General features: G+C 39.2%; 1 protein-coding gene across 1 annotated transcript; it reads left to right on the top strand.

Annotated features, from left to right (window-relative positions):
- The first annotated feature begins 965 nt into the window (after positions 1-965).
- Positions 966-14,200, top strand: zgc:158263 (ceramide kinase family protein). The gene is made up of 13 exons (XM_053483084.1): positions 966-1,183; positions 4,028-4,123; positions 4,217-4,354; positions 5,455-5,583; positions 5,895-5,958; positions 6,095-6,240; positions 7,376-7,450; positions 7,814-7,966; positions 8,238-8,343; positions 9,322-9,425; positions 11,428-11,624; positions 12,028-12,359; positions 14,008-14,200. The coding sequence occupies exons 1-13, from the start codon at positions 1,057-1,059 to the stop codon at positions 14,117-14,119; spliced, it is 1,779 nt and encodes a 592-aa protein (XP_053339059.1). The 5' UTR covers positions 966-1,056; the 3' UTR covers positions 14,120-14,200.
- Positions 14,201-14,521: the final 321 nt, after the last annotated feature.

The raw sequence follows: 14,521 nt of genomic DNA on the forward strand, positions 1-14,521 counted from the left end.
AGCTTTCCCCCTTAATAAATGAAACAAATCATCAAATAAAAATGTTTATTTTTTTACCTTGGTTATCTTTGTGTCATATTAAAATTAGTTTCATCATCTGAAAACAGATGGCACAGTGTCTTAGTGGTAGGCACTATCGCTCTACAACCCCCAGGGTCAGGAATCAATTTCTGTCTCAGGTCTGTGTGCATGGAACTTGCATGTTCTCCCCGTGCTTGGTGGGTTTCCCCCGTGTCCTCTGGTTTCCTTCCACAGTTAAAATACATGCACATTAGGGTTGTGTGTTATGGATCGTCACCCTGTCCAGGGTGTAGTGTGCCACATGCCATAATTTCTAAGGATACATGATTGTACACAGGATAAAGCGGTAAAGAAAGCATAGATGAGTGATTGAGTGAGAGTGATCTGAAGACAGAAAGGGGGCAGCATGGTATATTTATTTATTTATTTATTTATTTATTTATGATTACATTGAATAAACTCTACTTTTGTGCGTACTTCAGTCAGACTATGTATAACACTACTAAATTGTTTATCCATTTTCCAAACCCACTTACTGTAAGTTATTTAATGTGACACTGAAGCACACTGCTGAGAGAGGATCAGGTAGCCCCGCCTTTCAATCCACAATCTTATGTATATGCAAATTGCCACCAGTTCTCTGTCCAATCAGAGCGCGGTATGATAATTACACAGTACAGGTGTGCAGAGTCAGGTAGGCACGAGGAAGTTTTTTTTAGACCCCAATCTCAAGACTTCAGTAACAGGGGAAAGAAACAACAACAAAAAAAAAAAAAAAAGAAAAAGAAGAACATTATCGATTATATTTTCTGCACTATTAAAGAAAAAAAAAAGATATTAATATTGTGGTATATTTAGTTTATAGCGAGTAGGTCACGTGCGGTCGTTTGTTTGTTTCACCCCCTCACGAGACAGGTGTTAATAGGAAACCCGCGCGCAGTGTGGAGGACGTTAAAATGTCACCGTTAAAGCGAGGTGTAAGAGCTGTGTGAGTTACTGAGTGAAGTGTGTGAAGTCTTGGAGGTTTCCGAGGTGATGGAGACCGACTCGGTCAGGCTGGAGTCGAGTGTGTGGCTCGGGAATAAGCGGCACCGCGCGCTGCTCAGCGGCTGGCGCTTCAGCTGGACCGAGCTGGACAAGAAGAACCGAGACAAGAACACCGGTGAGTCTTCAACCTGCTCCTCACATACACGGCTTATTTTTTTCTTTCTTTTCAGGTCTATATGGCTGATACATCACGCACCACTTTTAATTGCAAATGCATTTGATTTCCTTTTTTTTTTTGGATTGTGAATAAGGTGCAGAAATTTTACACGTGCTTCCAATATACATGTGGATTTTAGGCAGGTCATGCATTAGCTTTTATGGTTATGATCCAGTTATTTGTCACATGTACCTATACAGCACAGTGAAAAAATGACCTTTTTGCATATCTAAGATAGGACGCAGGGATCAGGGTCAGATAGGATACAGCGCCCTTGGAGCAGACCGGGTCAAGGTTCTCAACGGTGTCAACTTTACTCACTTTCCGATCAGTAACCCACAGCGTTAACCGTTTGAGCCACCACTGCCCTTATGTTTTAAATATACACTGCATGGACAAAATTGTTGACCAAACCTGTTAATTATTGAATTCAGGTGTTTCAATTAAGTCACTTATCCCCAGTGAAGGGCAGTCGTAATGCTTCACCATGCCAAGACATTTTGGACAATGCCATGCTTTGTGACAACAGTTTGGTAAAGGTTCTTTTCTATTTCAACATAACTGTTCCCCAGTGCACAAAGCAAGGAATATAAAGACATGGTTTGATGAGTTTGGTGTGGAAGAACTTGGCAGGCCCGCACAAAGAGCCCTGACTTCAACTCCTTCGAGCACTTTTGGAATTAAATGGAACGGATATTGCGAGTCGTGCCTTCTCGTCCAACATCGGTGCCTGACCTCATTCATTTTTAATACTGAATGAGCAGGATTTCTTACAGAAACACTCAAATCTTGACTTCTAAGAAGAGTGAAAGCTGTTATAGCTTCTAACGGGGGACAGACTCCATATTGAAATGAAGTATGTGTATTTGCATATAATGTAATTGCAGGTTTAGCCAAATACTTTTTTCCATTAAGTGTAGGTCTCTAATTAAGGGCTTTTTTTTTTAACACACACACACACACACATAGCTTTTTTTTTTTATTCACGTGCCTGTGTGCATTGAGTTTACATGTTCTCCCTGTGCTTGAAGGGCTTCCTCCGGGTCGTCCCACAGTCCAAAGACGTGCACATTAGGCTAATTGGCGTTCCCAAATTGCCCATAGTGTGTTAATGAGTGTGTGTGTTTGTTCTCTGTGATGGATTGGCACCCTGTTCGGAGTGTACCGCGCCTTCTAAGTAAGTCTCCTGGGATAGGATCCAGGCCCCTCTGCGACCCTGAATACAGAATAAAGCAGTATAGACAGTGAGTGAGCGAGAGAGATCCCAATAAAACTTTGGTGGATTGATGATTTTTAACTGTTCTGTTAATTTTAAGGCTTTCAAGAATGTTAACTTTTATGCAAATGATTTATTATCTAATTAAATATCCATTCACAAAGTATATGAAGTAAGTTATTATTTAAACACTCTTTAAAGTTACACTTTGTAAAGAAACCGTCTACAAAGAAGGCAGGATTTTCTGGATGCAGCTTGAGTTAGGGTTGGGTGATGTGACGAAAATGGGATATAATTAAAACTTATTACAATGATGTACTGAAAGGTTAGTACCTTTACTTTTAATTCGGTTTGTTTTGTGTAAAAACAATAAAAATACTCTGATTGTAGCGGGTCTAACATCATTAACTTGGTCGATGTTAGGTTGAACAGGACAATGACCCAAAGGTCACCAGTAAATCTACATCAAAATGTCTAAAAAAGGAAAAAAAATATGTCAAGGTTTTGGAATGGCCTAGTGAAAGTCCAGACCTCAACTCGATTGAAGGGACCTTCAGATAGCTGTGCATAAGCAAATGTCTAAAACCCTCAAACAGGAAATGATTACTTTAAGTTATTAAGGCTATGATGATTCAGCATGAACTCAAATGTGATATTATTTTTATACAACAGTTCCACAAACACTATTATTATTATTATTACCAGATTATGACTTTTTTGTTCATTTAACCAATGTTGTTTATGACTGATGGTACTAACTGCGACTGGTAAAGCTGGCGACCGATTATCAGCTCAGTTAACTTCCAGGTTCTGGCGTTGAATTCCAAATAGCATTAAATGGAAAGCTAGTGCGCTATAAAGGGTGTACAATCAAATGGTCTCACACACCAAGCAGTTCCCTTGATTTAGGGGTTACAGAGGAATTTGTATTTAGCTAGTTACCTCTGAAAACTTCCTTGGGTGCAAATAAAACAACACAGAGGCAATTCAGAACGACCTAAATAATGTTGCTCAAGATGATAATGATATCAGATGTGTTTTCTTGGAAAAAGTGCTTCTTTTAATGTGGATTTTGGCAGACAGTTACTCTCTCCTCAGTACTCAATCTTCTTTCACTCGTGCTTAGTGTAATGAACAAACTTAAACATCCCAGTGCTGTTACAATATATTATCACCTCTAAAGGAATTCTTCTTGTCCAATCAGATTACTCAGCTGAAACTGACTATCATTTGCTGTCGGTGTAACAATATTTTGGAAAAGCATATTTTTTACAATTTTTTTTTTTTTTACATAATTGATGCAATAGAGTCATTTCACCCATCCCTAGTCGAAGAGATGCAAATATGGTATATTCACATTGTTCAGTATTTATGTTTTTTACTCAACTTTTTTTTCTTTTTCTACTATTTTCAATACATCTCTGCCCCCCAAAAATTAACCTGCATAAACAATTCATTTGCCTGCATGTGAATTAAGTCAATGTAAAAGTCTTGCGTTGTTGTGATGAAGAAAGTAGAAGCCAGAGAGTGACCTCATGACTCAACCAACTAGTGTATCATCTATCAAGTGTGTGTTTGTGTCTTAGTTTCAGTGCCCGTCTCTGAGGTGGTTGCAGTAATGGAGGGCCAGGTGCAGATCCAGCCCCAGAAGAAAGTGGAGGACACCGACCGAGACTTCACCTGTAAGGTCTAAAGCTAGTGGTGTGTCCCATATCACTGAGTTGGATTCAAATACTTAGCTTAACTGGTTTCTTCTTGACTTGTCTTTGCCCTAGTGTTCTACGTAAAGCGCAGTAGTACCAGTAGTGGGAAGGGGCCATTGTGGAGCCTGGGCAGGTCTCAGTTCTGTTGCCCCAGCCGTGACCTCAGGGATCAGTGGGTGACACAACTCCGTATCGCACTCAAAACTCACTGTGAGTCAAACAGCACCACAAACCCGTTCATCCTCCCATCCCTTTTGTATTCCCTGGATTTCATGTGTTTTAAAAGTATTTTAAATGAGAATGACTGATTTAGATTATACAGAGTTATGTTAGTGAATGAGGGACTGAATACAGAACGTCAATGAATTTGCCTATTGCAGACACTTTATATTTTCTCAGTCAGGCCACCTTTGCTGTGTGTATACTTTTTTTCCTTTTTCTCAGAAGCAGGTTGATGTTTATGGGCTTAGGCTGCTAGACTTGTTTTTTATAGCATGGTAGTATGCTTTAAACAAAGCACATTAGCTACCTCAGCTCAAGTGGAATTGCAGTAAAATGTGTTTTGTTTCACTTTTGAAATGTGACACTGTACAGCCATAAGCAAAGCACATATTACTTTGTTTTTGTTGCCTTGGAATGCCTTGTTGTCAGGGTTCAAAAACGTACACGATTGGAGGTGTTATTTTCACTCGCTGACAGTAGCGTCAAAAGAATGCTTACAGTATTATGGATTTGGACTTATCGTTAAACAGAGTCTTGTAGCGCACAGGCAGGCTTGGTATCAGGGAAATCATTTGCATATTTTCTAATGTAATCTATTGAGCTCAAACAAATCCCTAAAATTCATATAAACATTTAGATCCTGAAAATATCTAGAATCTTGTCAGCATTTTGGACAGCTTTTATAAGAGAGTACAGGTTTTCTACAAACTTTGAATTATACAGTACTTGTACCTTGAAAGAGAAAAAGTGTAAATGTAAAGTATAAGCTCATGTAGTATTTTAAGCTTATCAGTAGAGTTTATTTGCAACCCTGCGAATGATGCTTATGTTATTTTCCCAGTGTAAGGTTGATCTGAATGTTGTTCTTTTTTCCGTCCTATGGGTGTTTCTATATTGCATTTTCCTATGGGTTATTTATACATAATGTGCATTGATTATTGTTATTTTAAGCTGTTAGAAATATAGACTGATACGTTAAAAAAAAATAAAATAAAAATAAATTTAAATGATTCTCCCTTTAAGTGACATGATGTAAGTCTAATTCATGTTTACATCTTTTGTTTTTCAACCCGTCTTCTCTCTACCAGGTCCCTCTCGCCCTCACAGGTTGTTAGTGTTCATTAACCCGTACGGAGGGAAGAAAAAAGCGAAGCAGATCTATCACTCTTCAGTGGCTCCTCTATTTGAGCTGGCTGGCATCAGCTCTCATGTTGTGGGTAAGCCGCATACAACACCGCTCCGGTATCTTCAATGTTATCAAGTCTCACCGAGCCTGGCTCTCGAGTGACACGCCGTAGGTCTTTATTAAGAAGTGGGAAGGAAATGGAGCCAGGTGAAAAAGAGAAAGCGAGAGAAAGCTGGATCAATTATTAAGCTGACCGAATTACGGTAGAAACCCAGGCTGTATTGGTTCCTTGTTCAGTGAGAAGATATGAACACCAACGGATACTTTGATGAACTTGAAGTTTCCTGATTCTGAGTTAAGGTTAAAATACGTACCTTTTTAAAATAACATCTTTGTTTTTAGTGACCGAGAGAGCCAATCAGGCAAGAGACCACATCCTGAAGAAAGATCTGACTGGGTTTGATGGGTAGGTATTACCATATCGAGACATGCCACGTTAAATTAGACATTAACTGGCACCTGTTGTTAAAGTTAAAGCATCGAGCATGGAACTTTAAGGCCTCAGTATATCATAACTGATTAAACCCTTTCTTCCCATACAGCGTGATTTGTGTAGGAGGAGATGGAATGTTCAGTGAGCTGCTGCACGGTGTGATTGGACGAACCCAGCAGGAGGCGGGTATTTTAGAACACGACCCATCTGTGATGCTGCAGCCGTGCGACCTCCACATCGGCATCATTCCAGCAGGTTTGTAACGAGTTATGATGAACTATTGGCAAAGAAGTCACAATAAAAATAATAGCTGCTTAAAGGGAACTAAATCAATGTGGTGTAACTAGATGCAAAGCAGATTCGGATAATGAAAATAACTTTGATAAATTTCCATAAAAAAAAAATGCCCTAAAATATTTTATTCCACATGTAGCACATCAATCTGCAATTTTTTCATTATTTTTCGTACAACATAGTATTTTCTTATTTACACTCGCGTTAAGGCAGAACTGTGGGGAAGTGGTTAGCACTGTCGCCTTGCACCTCCAGGGTCCAGGTTTGATTCCCGGCCAGGCTCGATTCCTGTCTCTGTGTGCATGGAGTTTGCATGTTCTCCCCGTGCTTGGTGGGTTTCCTCCTACAGTCCAAAGATATGCAGGTTAGGCTGATTGGCATTCCCAAATTGCCTGTAGTGTGTGAATGTGAGTGTGTGTATGTGTGCGTGCCCTGCGATGGATTGGCACCGTGTCCAGGGTGTACCCCGCCTCGTGCCCTAAGCCTCCTGGGATAGGCTCCAGGTCCCCGCGACCCTAAATACAGGATGAAGCGGTATAGAAGATGAGTGAGTGAATGATACTCAGGTTAAATGTTGTGGAATATTCATGAAACAAACAAAAAATTTTTTTTTTTTAAACAGTTGATCTCCCACCATACTCTCTTTTCTGTCTTGAGGACATCAATCTGCAATTTTTTCATAATTTTTCGTACAACATACTATTTTCTTATGGGAAAGAAAAGCATGTTTATGCTTGTCAAAAATGCTAAACACCTCCTGACAGAAAACTTCACCGCATTAATGATTTTTTTTTCCCTTATCTGTTTATGTGGAATATGCTTCATACAAGTCCTTGTCTACAGGGTTATACGATACCACATTAGAACAATACAGTAATATAAAACAGGGATTTTCCTCGCACCTGGCACTCATACCAACGCTGCTTTTGCAGAGTATTAATCAACACCATTTGTCATGTAACTAACTATCAAATTAAGAATTCAATATCTTTGGTGTACCATTATTAAAATGTTTATCATGTTAGGGATTAGCATACTGGAGAAGGAGATTGAATCCTATTGGATTATTTCATGAATTTTCAATTTTTCTTCACAGGCTCCACAGATTGTGTTTGTTTTGCTACAGTAGGTGTGAACGATCCGGTTACATCAGCACTGCACATCATTATTGGTAAGACATCTGAAATGAGGAAAATGTCCTAATGCACCAGTTAGAATAAAAAGGTCCAGGTGTTTCCTAAAGTATTCTACTTACTTGTTCAAGCAGCATCGAAGATACTTGCATTATAAAAGTAATAAGCCTGTAGATTCTGGTTGAGAAAAGAAAAAGAAATTGCTTCAACCTGTTGGTGTAACTGTTAAGAACACAATAATCATCCTATATAAATATTTTTTATTATTTATAATAGGAGTGTACTGCACGCAATACAGTTTATTACATGGAAATGTTTTTATAGTAAATAAAAGAAGTAGGTCTGTTCTGAAAACAGAAGATTGCCCTCATTTATTGAATGATGTAACTGTTTGTTTACAGGAGACTCTCAGCCTCTGGACGTGTGTTCTGTCCATCATCATTCCACACTGGCGCGTTATTCTGTCTCACTGGTGGGCTACGGTTTCTATGGCGACGTCTTGGCTGAGAGTGAGAGGCACCGCTGGATGGGACCTCTCCGATACGACTACTCGGGTAACTTTATAACGTATCGTACACCGAGTTTATGCACACGTTTGTCCTGCGAATAGTTTGTACGTTCTTAACATGTGCTTTAATGTACTTAATAAATTAACTATACCTTGTTAATTGTCCCTTTGGGAAATGACCTGAAATGACCTCGGTCTTGGTGGACTTTGTTTCCAGCAAACGTTAAAAAAACAAAACAAATGACGTTAATGCAGTTTCAAAACATCATCATTTCTATTACTCTCTCCATCCCTGTGTGTCCTCTCTGTGTGTTTAGGTTGTTTAGTGTACCTGTGCAACAGGAGCTATCAGGGAATAGTGCAGTATCTACCTGCGGACTCCCAGATCTCCAGCCCCAGAGACAACAGTCGCTGCTTGTCAGGGTAAAGGCAGGGTTTTATAAAGAAAGGAAATCATATAAATGGCTTTAAGTTATATTTTAAGAAGAGGTACTCTGGTCTCCAGAGCCTCAAGCAATAAGAACAAGGAATTGTTCTTACTTCCTGAAATCACAGACTTAATCACAGACAGTTAATGTAGAAGGTTAAAACATATTTTTTCCATAATTAGCTTTTACATTAGAGACAATATGCTACTTAATAGAGAATATGTATGCATTTTCAAAAGGTACTTTTGTAGAAATGTTGTCGTAAAAGTATTACTGCTAAAAAAAATTACTGTGAGAACCTGTGGAAAATTAAGAACTTTGTTAGAAATGCGATCCACTAGAGATACCATTAAAATGTGCAATGGCGCAGGAGGCTAAACGAAGGTCTTGCTGTATCGCATGCCGCATCCGTACGCCTCTCGTGGCCAAAGCATCCTGCAAGCTGTTGCTACTTGATGGGAGCTGCGTCCAAGACGTCTCTGTTTTGGGTAATGTGATCCCTGAGGAAACAAGAGCAGTCCATGCATTAGTCACTTGCTGAAGTAAGCCTGAGTAAGATTACACGTATACGTGTCAGAAAACTCAAATGTGCACAAGTAGAAATGACCTGTTATTTAATATGTCATCAGCTTATAACTTGTTTTACACTGTTTACACTTATAAAAAAGTTTTTAAGCAAGTAAACCCAAATATGGTTTTAAATTTCTTGGAAAAAATACATTTTAAACATCTTATCTACAGTAGTTGAATAACAAAAATGCTTCTCGCCATGAACATAGCCATAAAAGCTGGCATGGCGTTAAGAAAGAAAGAAAGATGATCAGCTCGGTGGGCTTTTAGAGCAGGCCTTGTTTACATGATGGCACACTTATTCGGACATCTATTGCTCAATTCACACCACCTTAGTTTTTTGACACCCTGTCACACCTGTATGTCTCCCTATCAAATATAAGCATGCATGTGTGTGTTGTAGGTGCAGAGTGTGTTCAGAGAGCACAGAGAGACTGTTCCCTCACTCAGACAGCTGCAGCTCACTGTACAGCAGGCAGCTCAGACAGGACAGCATCGAGTCCGAGGGTAAGACGCGTCACCTGTTTACAGTCGCAAGCAAAAGAACTGAACCAAGATCAATAACACTTAAAAAGCCACTTGGACCCATTTCCCCCACAAAACAGATTTGATATCTAAAATGAAGATAGCACCATATATCGTTTTTTTTTTTTTTTTACCTTTAACCTTTATGCTATGCATAAATAAAACTATAGTGCATTGCATTTATGAAATTAATGAACTGCTACAAAGTAAACTGCAAAAAAAATATTTGTGCATGCAACAAAGATTTTGAATGCCAGAAAAAACACACTGGGTTGACGGTTACTTTCAAATAAAATGCCAAATGTCTGAGTTCTCCTTGTATTTAGAAAATAAAAAGCCGAACTTAAATTTTCCACCAAAAATGGTGTCTGCTCATCGGTTTAATCGCGTGTTCTGGACTGTGCAGTCAGCTGTCAATCTAAATAAAAAAACGGGGGGTGAAATGCTAAATAAACCGAGTGCCGGTGGGTGTTGCACATCGGCGGTTGGGACGCATATTTTAAGCAACAAAAAATAAACACGTTTTATTTTAATGTCAAAAATCACCATAATCTTTAAATTTTGAATTTAATTTAAAAAATTAATTAACTAAAATAAAATCTATTTAAATTATGTACTCATTATTTCTTTTCCAAAGCCACAGAGAGCCACAGAAGAGGGATAAAAGAGCCACGACCCCTAAATAAGACCGATAACTTGTCAGTGGAACTTGGGGTTTATTCAGGTGGATTATTTTCCCTCATAGCCTTTCTGTAGAAATAATAGCTAAACTATGGAGAATCAGAACTACTATATGGCCAGCTTAGGGGAAAGAAGAGAGTAATATTTGTACTAAATACACAATAAATGTGTGTGGAGTGACAGAAGCTTCATATGAGACTTGGCTGAACTTATAAATATATGTGTATAAAGTATACATGGATGACATTTATATAATTTAAGTAAGCAGGAAAATTCATAACAAGCAACCCTCTGCACCTCAGTTATGATTTAAGACAGACTTGGGAAATCTCAGGAAGTCCTGTAACCCTCTAGACGTGCTAGTTTTTCTGTGAACAAAGAGGTGACACCTTAATGTTTTGGGGCAACACAAGCATCCAGAACTTCTTCAGATCACACTGGAGCACAATATACAAGACTAGTGTTAGTACCCATCATTAATGGGAAAAGAATTTTTAGAAAGTGTTAAAAGGTTAAAGCTAAACATAAGCTGTTCAGCTTTAATGTAATCAGTGATATTTTAATTTCAGGTTAGAGCCCATGTACACGTCTGCCTGTCCCCTTGTGCGGCAAAACTCTGTCCAACTTGTTAATACATAGAAATACAATTTTGTACGGTTGAGTATCTTATGCCTTGTTTAAGCCAAGTTGTACTTACTTCTTAGCCTAATACACTCTCTGTTCGGTAACCGGAGAGTGAATCACAAATGAGAAGTTGAAAAAGGAGATCGGATAAGGATTAAGATCGGGTAAAGTTTTGTCTTAAAACAACTCCAGCTCGTTAAAATTCACTTGTACCACTTCAGCGCTGTTATTTCAGCTGTAAAAATATATTGTTGCAGGTGTTTGTTTACATTGCGCAAGCAATTATTGGTATTTTAAAGTTGAGTATTAAATCCGGAACATCGCTTTTACTCAACGTTTTAATTTCACTTATGGTGCAGGTTAAACTTAAGGTAAATATGCAAGTACTGAAAAAGTTTCTATGAATTCGGACCAGCCAGTCTTGATATCTGGAGACTGCATGTGCATAGCATGTAATTTTAACACTAATTTATAATGAGCCCTTTGGGTCGCGGCGGAGACATATGGACAGAAATATTCCATAGGATAAAGGTGATCAGTCAGAAGAGCTAGTTATGGATCTTTAGTGACCAGATTTGTTTTACATTATTAGGTTATTAAGTGAGCACTTATTATTTTAGACATGCTGTTCGAAGATTTTAAGTTGACTCAGTTGTGTTTTCCCATTGCTCGCCCTCAGATGAGTGGTTGAGTGTTGAGGGCAGATTCAGGTGCGTCTCCCTCACCTGCATGTCCAGCTCATGCCCACGGAGCCCCAAAGGTCTCTCACCTTCAGCACACCTGGCTGACGGGACAGGTGACCTCATCCTGGTGAGGAACACCAACCCCCTGGGTTTCCTCACATACTTGCACAGACACACCACTACACAGGATCAGGTGAGGATGAATGTGTTCGTGTTTCCCCTCTATAGTTTAGTGCCTCTATATATGAGTAGTGCTGTTCTGGCTGATCATTTCTTACAAGCATTTTTGGAAAAGGCATTAATGCACTGATCCTTTCTGTTCCTTTTTTTCCCTTGTTTAGTTCTAAAAGGCTTATTATTCATGAACTAGAACATATTGTATTGTAAACGAAACCATACACGATCAGATCAAAGGGGTTATAAGCATCAAATTATTATCTGTTTAATGCATGAATGGATTTTCATGCTGTGTGCTCAGGTTAATTGTTAAACAAAGAAAAGCAACTCTATACATTCTGTTTTAGCCCATTTATAATGCATTAAAGCAAACATTTTTGGGTGAGTGGTAACCAATTCCCTAAACCTCTGTGTTTTAGTTTGACCTGCCCTTTGTCGAGGTGCACCGGGTCAAGGCAGCGCGCTTTTCCTTTATTGCCGATGAGGAGGAGAATGAGGAGAAGTTGAAAGAAAGCCGAAAAATCACAGCAGGTGTAATGGGGGATCCTGGGAGTGTGTGTGACGGAGACCTCGAGCCCTGCAGGCTAGGCTCCCAGCAATGCCTTGCAGAAAAGGAGAAGGAACAAGGGATAAAGGATGAAGGAAGGAAGAAGAGAAATTATCTGTGTGGGCTGTGCTCCAGTACACGGTCTGCTGCATCCGTGTGGAACTGTGATGGAGAGATTCTACCGTACACTGAAATCTTATGCAGGTAAGTGTTCACTTTTTATTAATATACATGATAAGGGCAGCAAAAATACCTATGAAGTCATTTTCTAAATAAGAAAAAACTATTTAACCAAATTAAAATGATAGTTTCTTAAAACATTATCATCCTTGTAACATATAGACTTTCTAGTTTTAATGTTTTGGGCCACCACAAGCAGCCAGAACTTTTTTTAGATCCCATTGGAGCACAATATACAGATATTCCTTTTAAGTTGGTGTTTTGATGATGGAGGAGAAAATGCTGCCTAACATGTTGCCCGAACAATCTCCCCTAAATAGAGCTCTGGTGACTGCATGTACACAGCTTTAGATTGAGCATGTACCCTGTGGGTAGGAGTGGGGAGACTGCTCCAATGTAGATAGAAATGTTCCATTATTGGATGAAGGTGATCAGTCAGAAGCACTATTTATCCAAAAGAAAAAAAAGAAAAAAAATTACATTCATTTACTCTCACTCATCTTCTATACCGCTTTTTTCTGTATGTCAATTAGCCTAGTCAATTAGTCTTTGGACTGTGGGAGGAAACCGGAGTACCCGGAGATAGCCCACCAAGCACGGGGAGGACATACAAACTCCATGCACACAGAGACGGGAATCCAACCCGGACCATGGAGGTGCAAGGCGACAGTGCTACCCACTACACCACCGTGCTGCCTTATTTAACATTCACTCACTCACTCTCACTCATTTTTTATACCGCTTAATCCTGTATTAAGGGTCGCGGGAACTCAGAGCCTATCCCAGGAGGCTTAGGGCACGAGGCAGGGTATACCCTGGACAGGGTGCCAATCCATCGCAGGGCACACACTTGCACACCCATTCACAAACTACAGGCAATTTGGAAACACCAATTAGCCTAACCTGCATGTCTTTGGACTGTGGGAGGAAACCGGAGTACCCAGAGGAAACCCACCAAGCACAGGGAGGACATGCAAACTCCATACACACAGAAAGGGGAGTTGAGCCTTGACGGAAATAAAACCCGGACCCTGGAGGTGCAAGGCGACAGTGCTAACCACTACACCACCGTGCCGCCTTAATTAACATTTAATTAAACTGAAATAAGTATTATGACCTGTTGAGGTTAAGTTTCCTAAAACTATGCATACTTAGTTTAGAAGGAATCAGCTGGTCCAGCTTTCATTAGTTAACACTACATTGTCATACAAGACACTTGTCTTGTAGGATTTGGAGTGTTAGTTTTAAATGCAGTGTATTAATGTTCTCCATTTTATAACCTGGATGTTAACCCTGACCCCATGACCCTGTGTTGACTCATGAGCTGATGTTTGGTCCCAGGTTTAAGTTGAAAAACATTAAGACAAATGTTTTCTAGGATTAAATGTTAAAATTGTGAAGTTTAAATGTATTCTTCACCTGTAAACTTCTGACTTGTATTACTGTGTAATAGGGCATCCTAGCGGACGTTTACAGGTGAAGAATACATTTAAACTTCACAATTTTAACATTTAATCCTAGAAAACATTTGTCTCAGGTCAGTTAGGAACACTACTTTTATTTAAGAATGTGAAATGTCAAATATCTCTCTATTATTCTGAGCATTTATTTCTTGCATCACATTCCAAGTTTACATCTTTTTCTTCATTTTTTTTCTCTCTTTCGTTTCCAGAGTACATGGTCAGCTGGTGCGCTTGTTTGCTCGGGGCATCGAGGAGGACATAGTCTCCCGGAAAAACCGTGAGGGAAACAGAAATTGCAAACGATGCTTTTTACACAACTAATGCACTTAACCATAGAAACTATATAAAATAAAAATTCTTATTTAAATTATACACTACAGTACAATATTGCAATAAACTATTTTTCACACACATTTGATGGTCCAACATTTTTTTAAAGAAATGTTTTACAATTAACAGACATTTGGATATGAAGTGCCTTTTTTAAAGGAATAAATTTAACTGAAGTCATAAGTATAGGCAGATATACAAGTCAGTTGACTGCAGCACATTCCAGCTTGTTAACACTTTGTTTATCCACTTAACACATTCCAGTTTATACCAGACCACTGGTTTATCCTCCACGCTGAGTCACAACATGCCTCCTGGCTAAGCCACGTACCTGAGAGTGAGAGTCACAACCAGCAGGGTCAGTAATCACACGTCACAAGAACGTAAACTTGA

Source organism: Clarias gariepinus, chromosome 22, assembly GCF_024256425.1.
Source record: "Clarias gariepinus isolate MV-2021 ecotype Netherlands chromosome 22, CGAR_prim_01v2, whole genome shotgun sequence".
NCBI lineage: Eukaryota > Metazoa > Chordata > Actinopteri > Siluriformes > Clariidae > Clarias > Clarias gariepinus.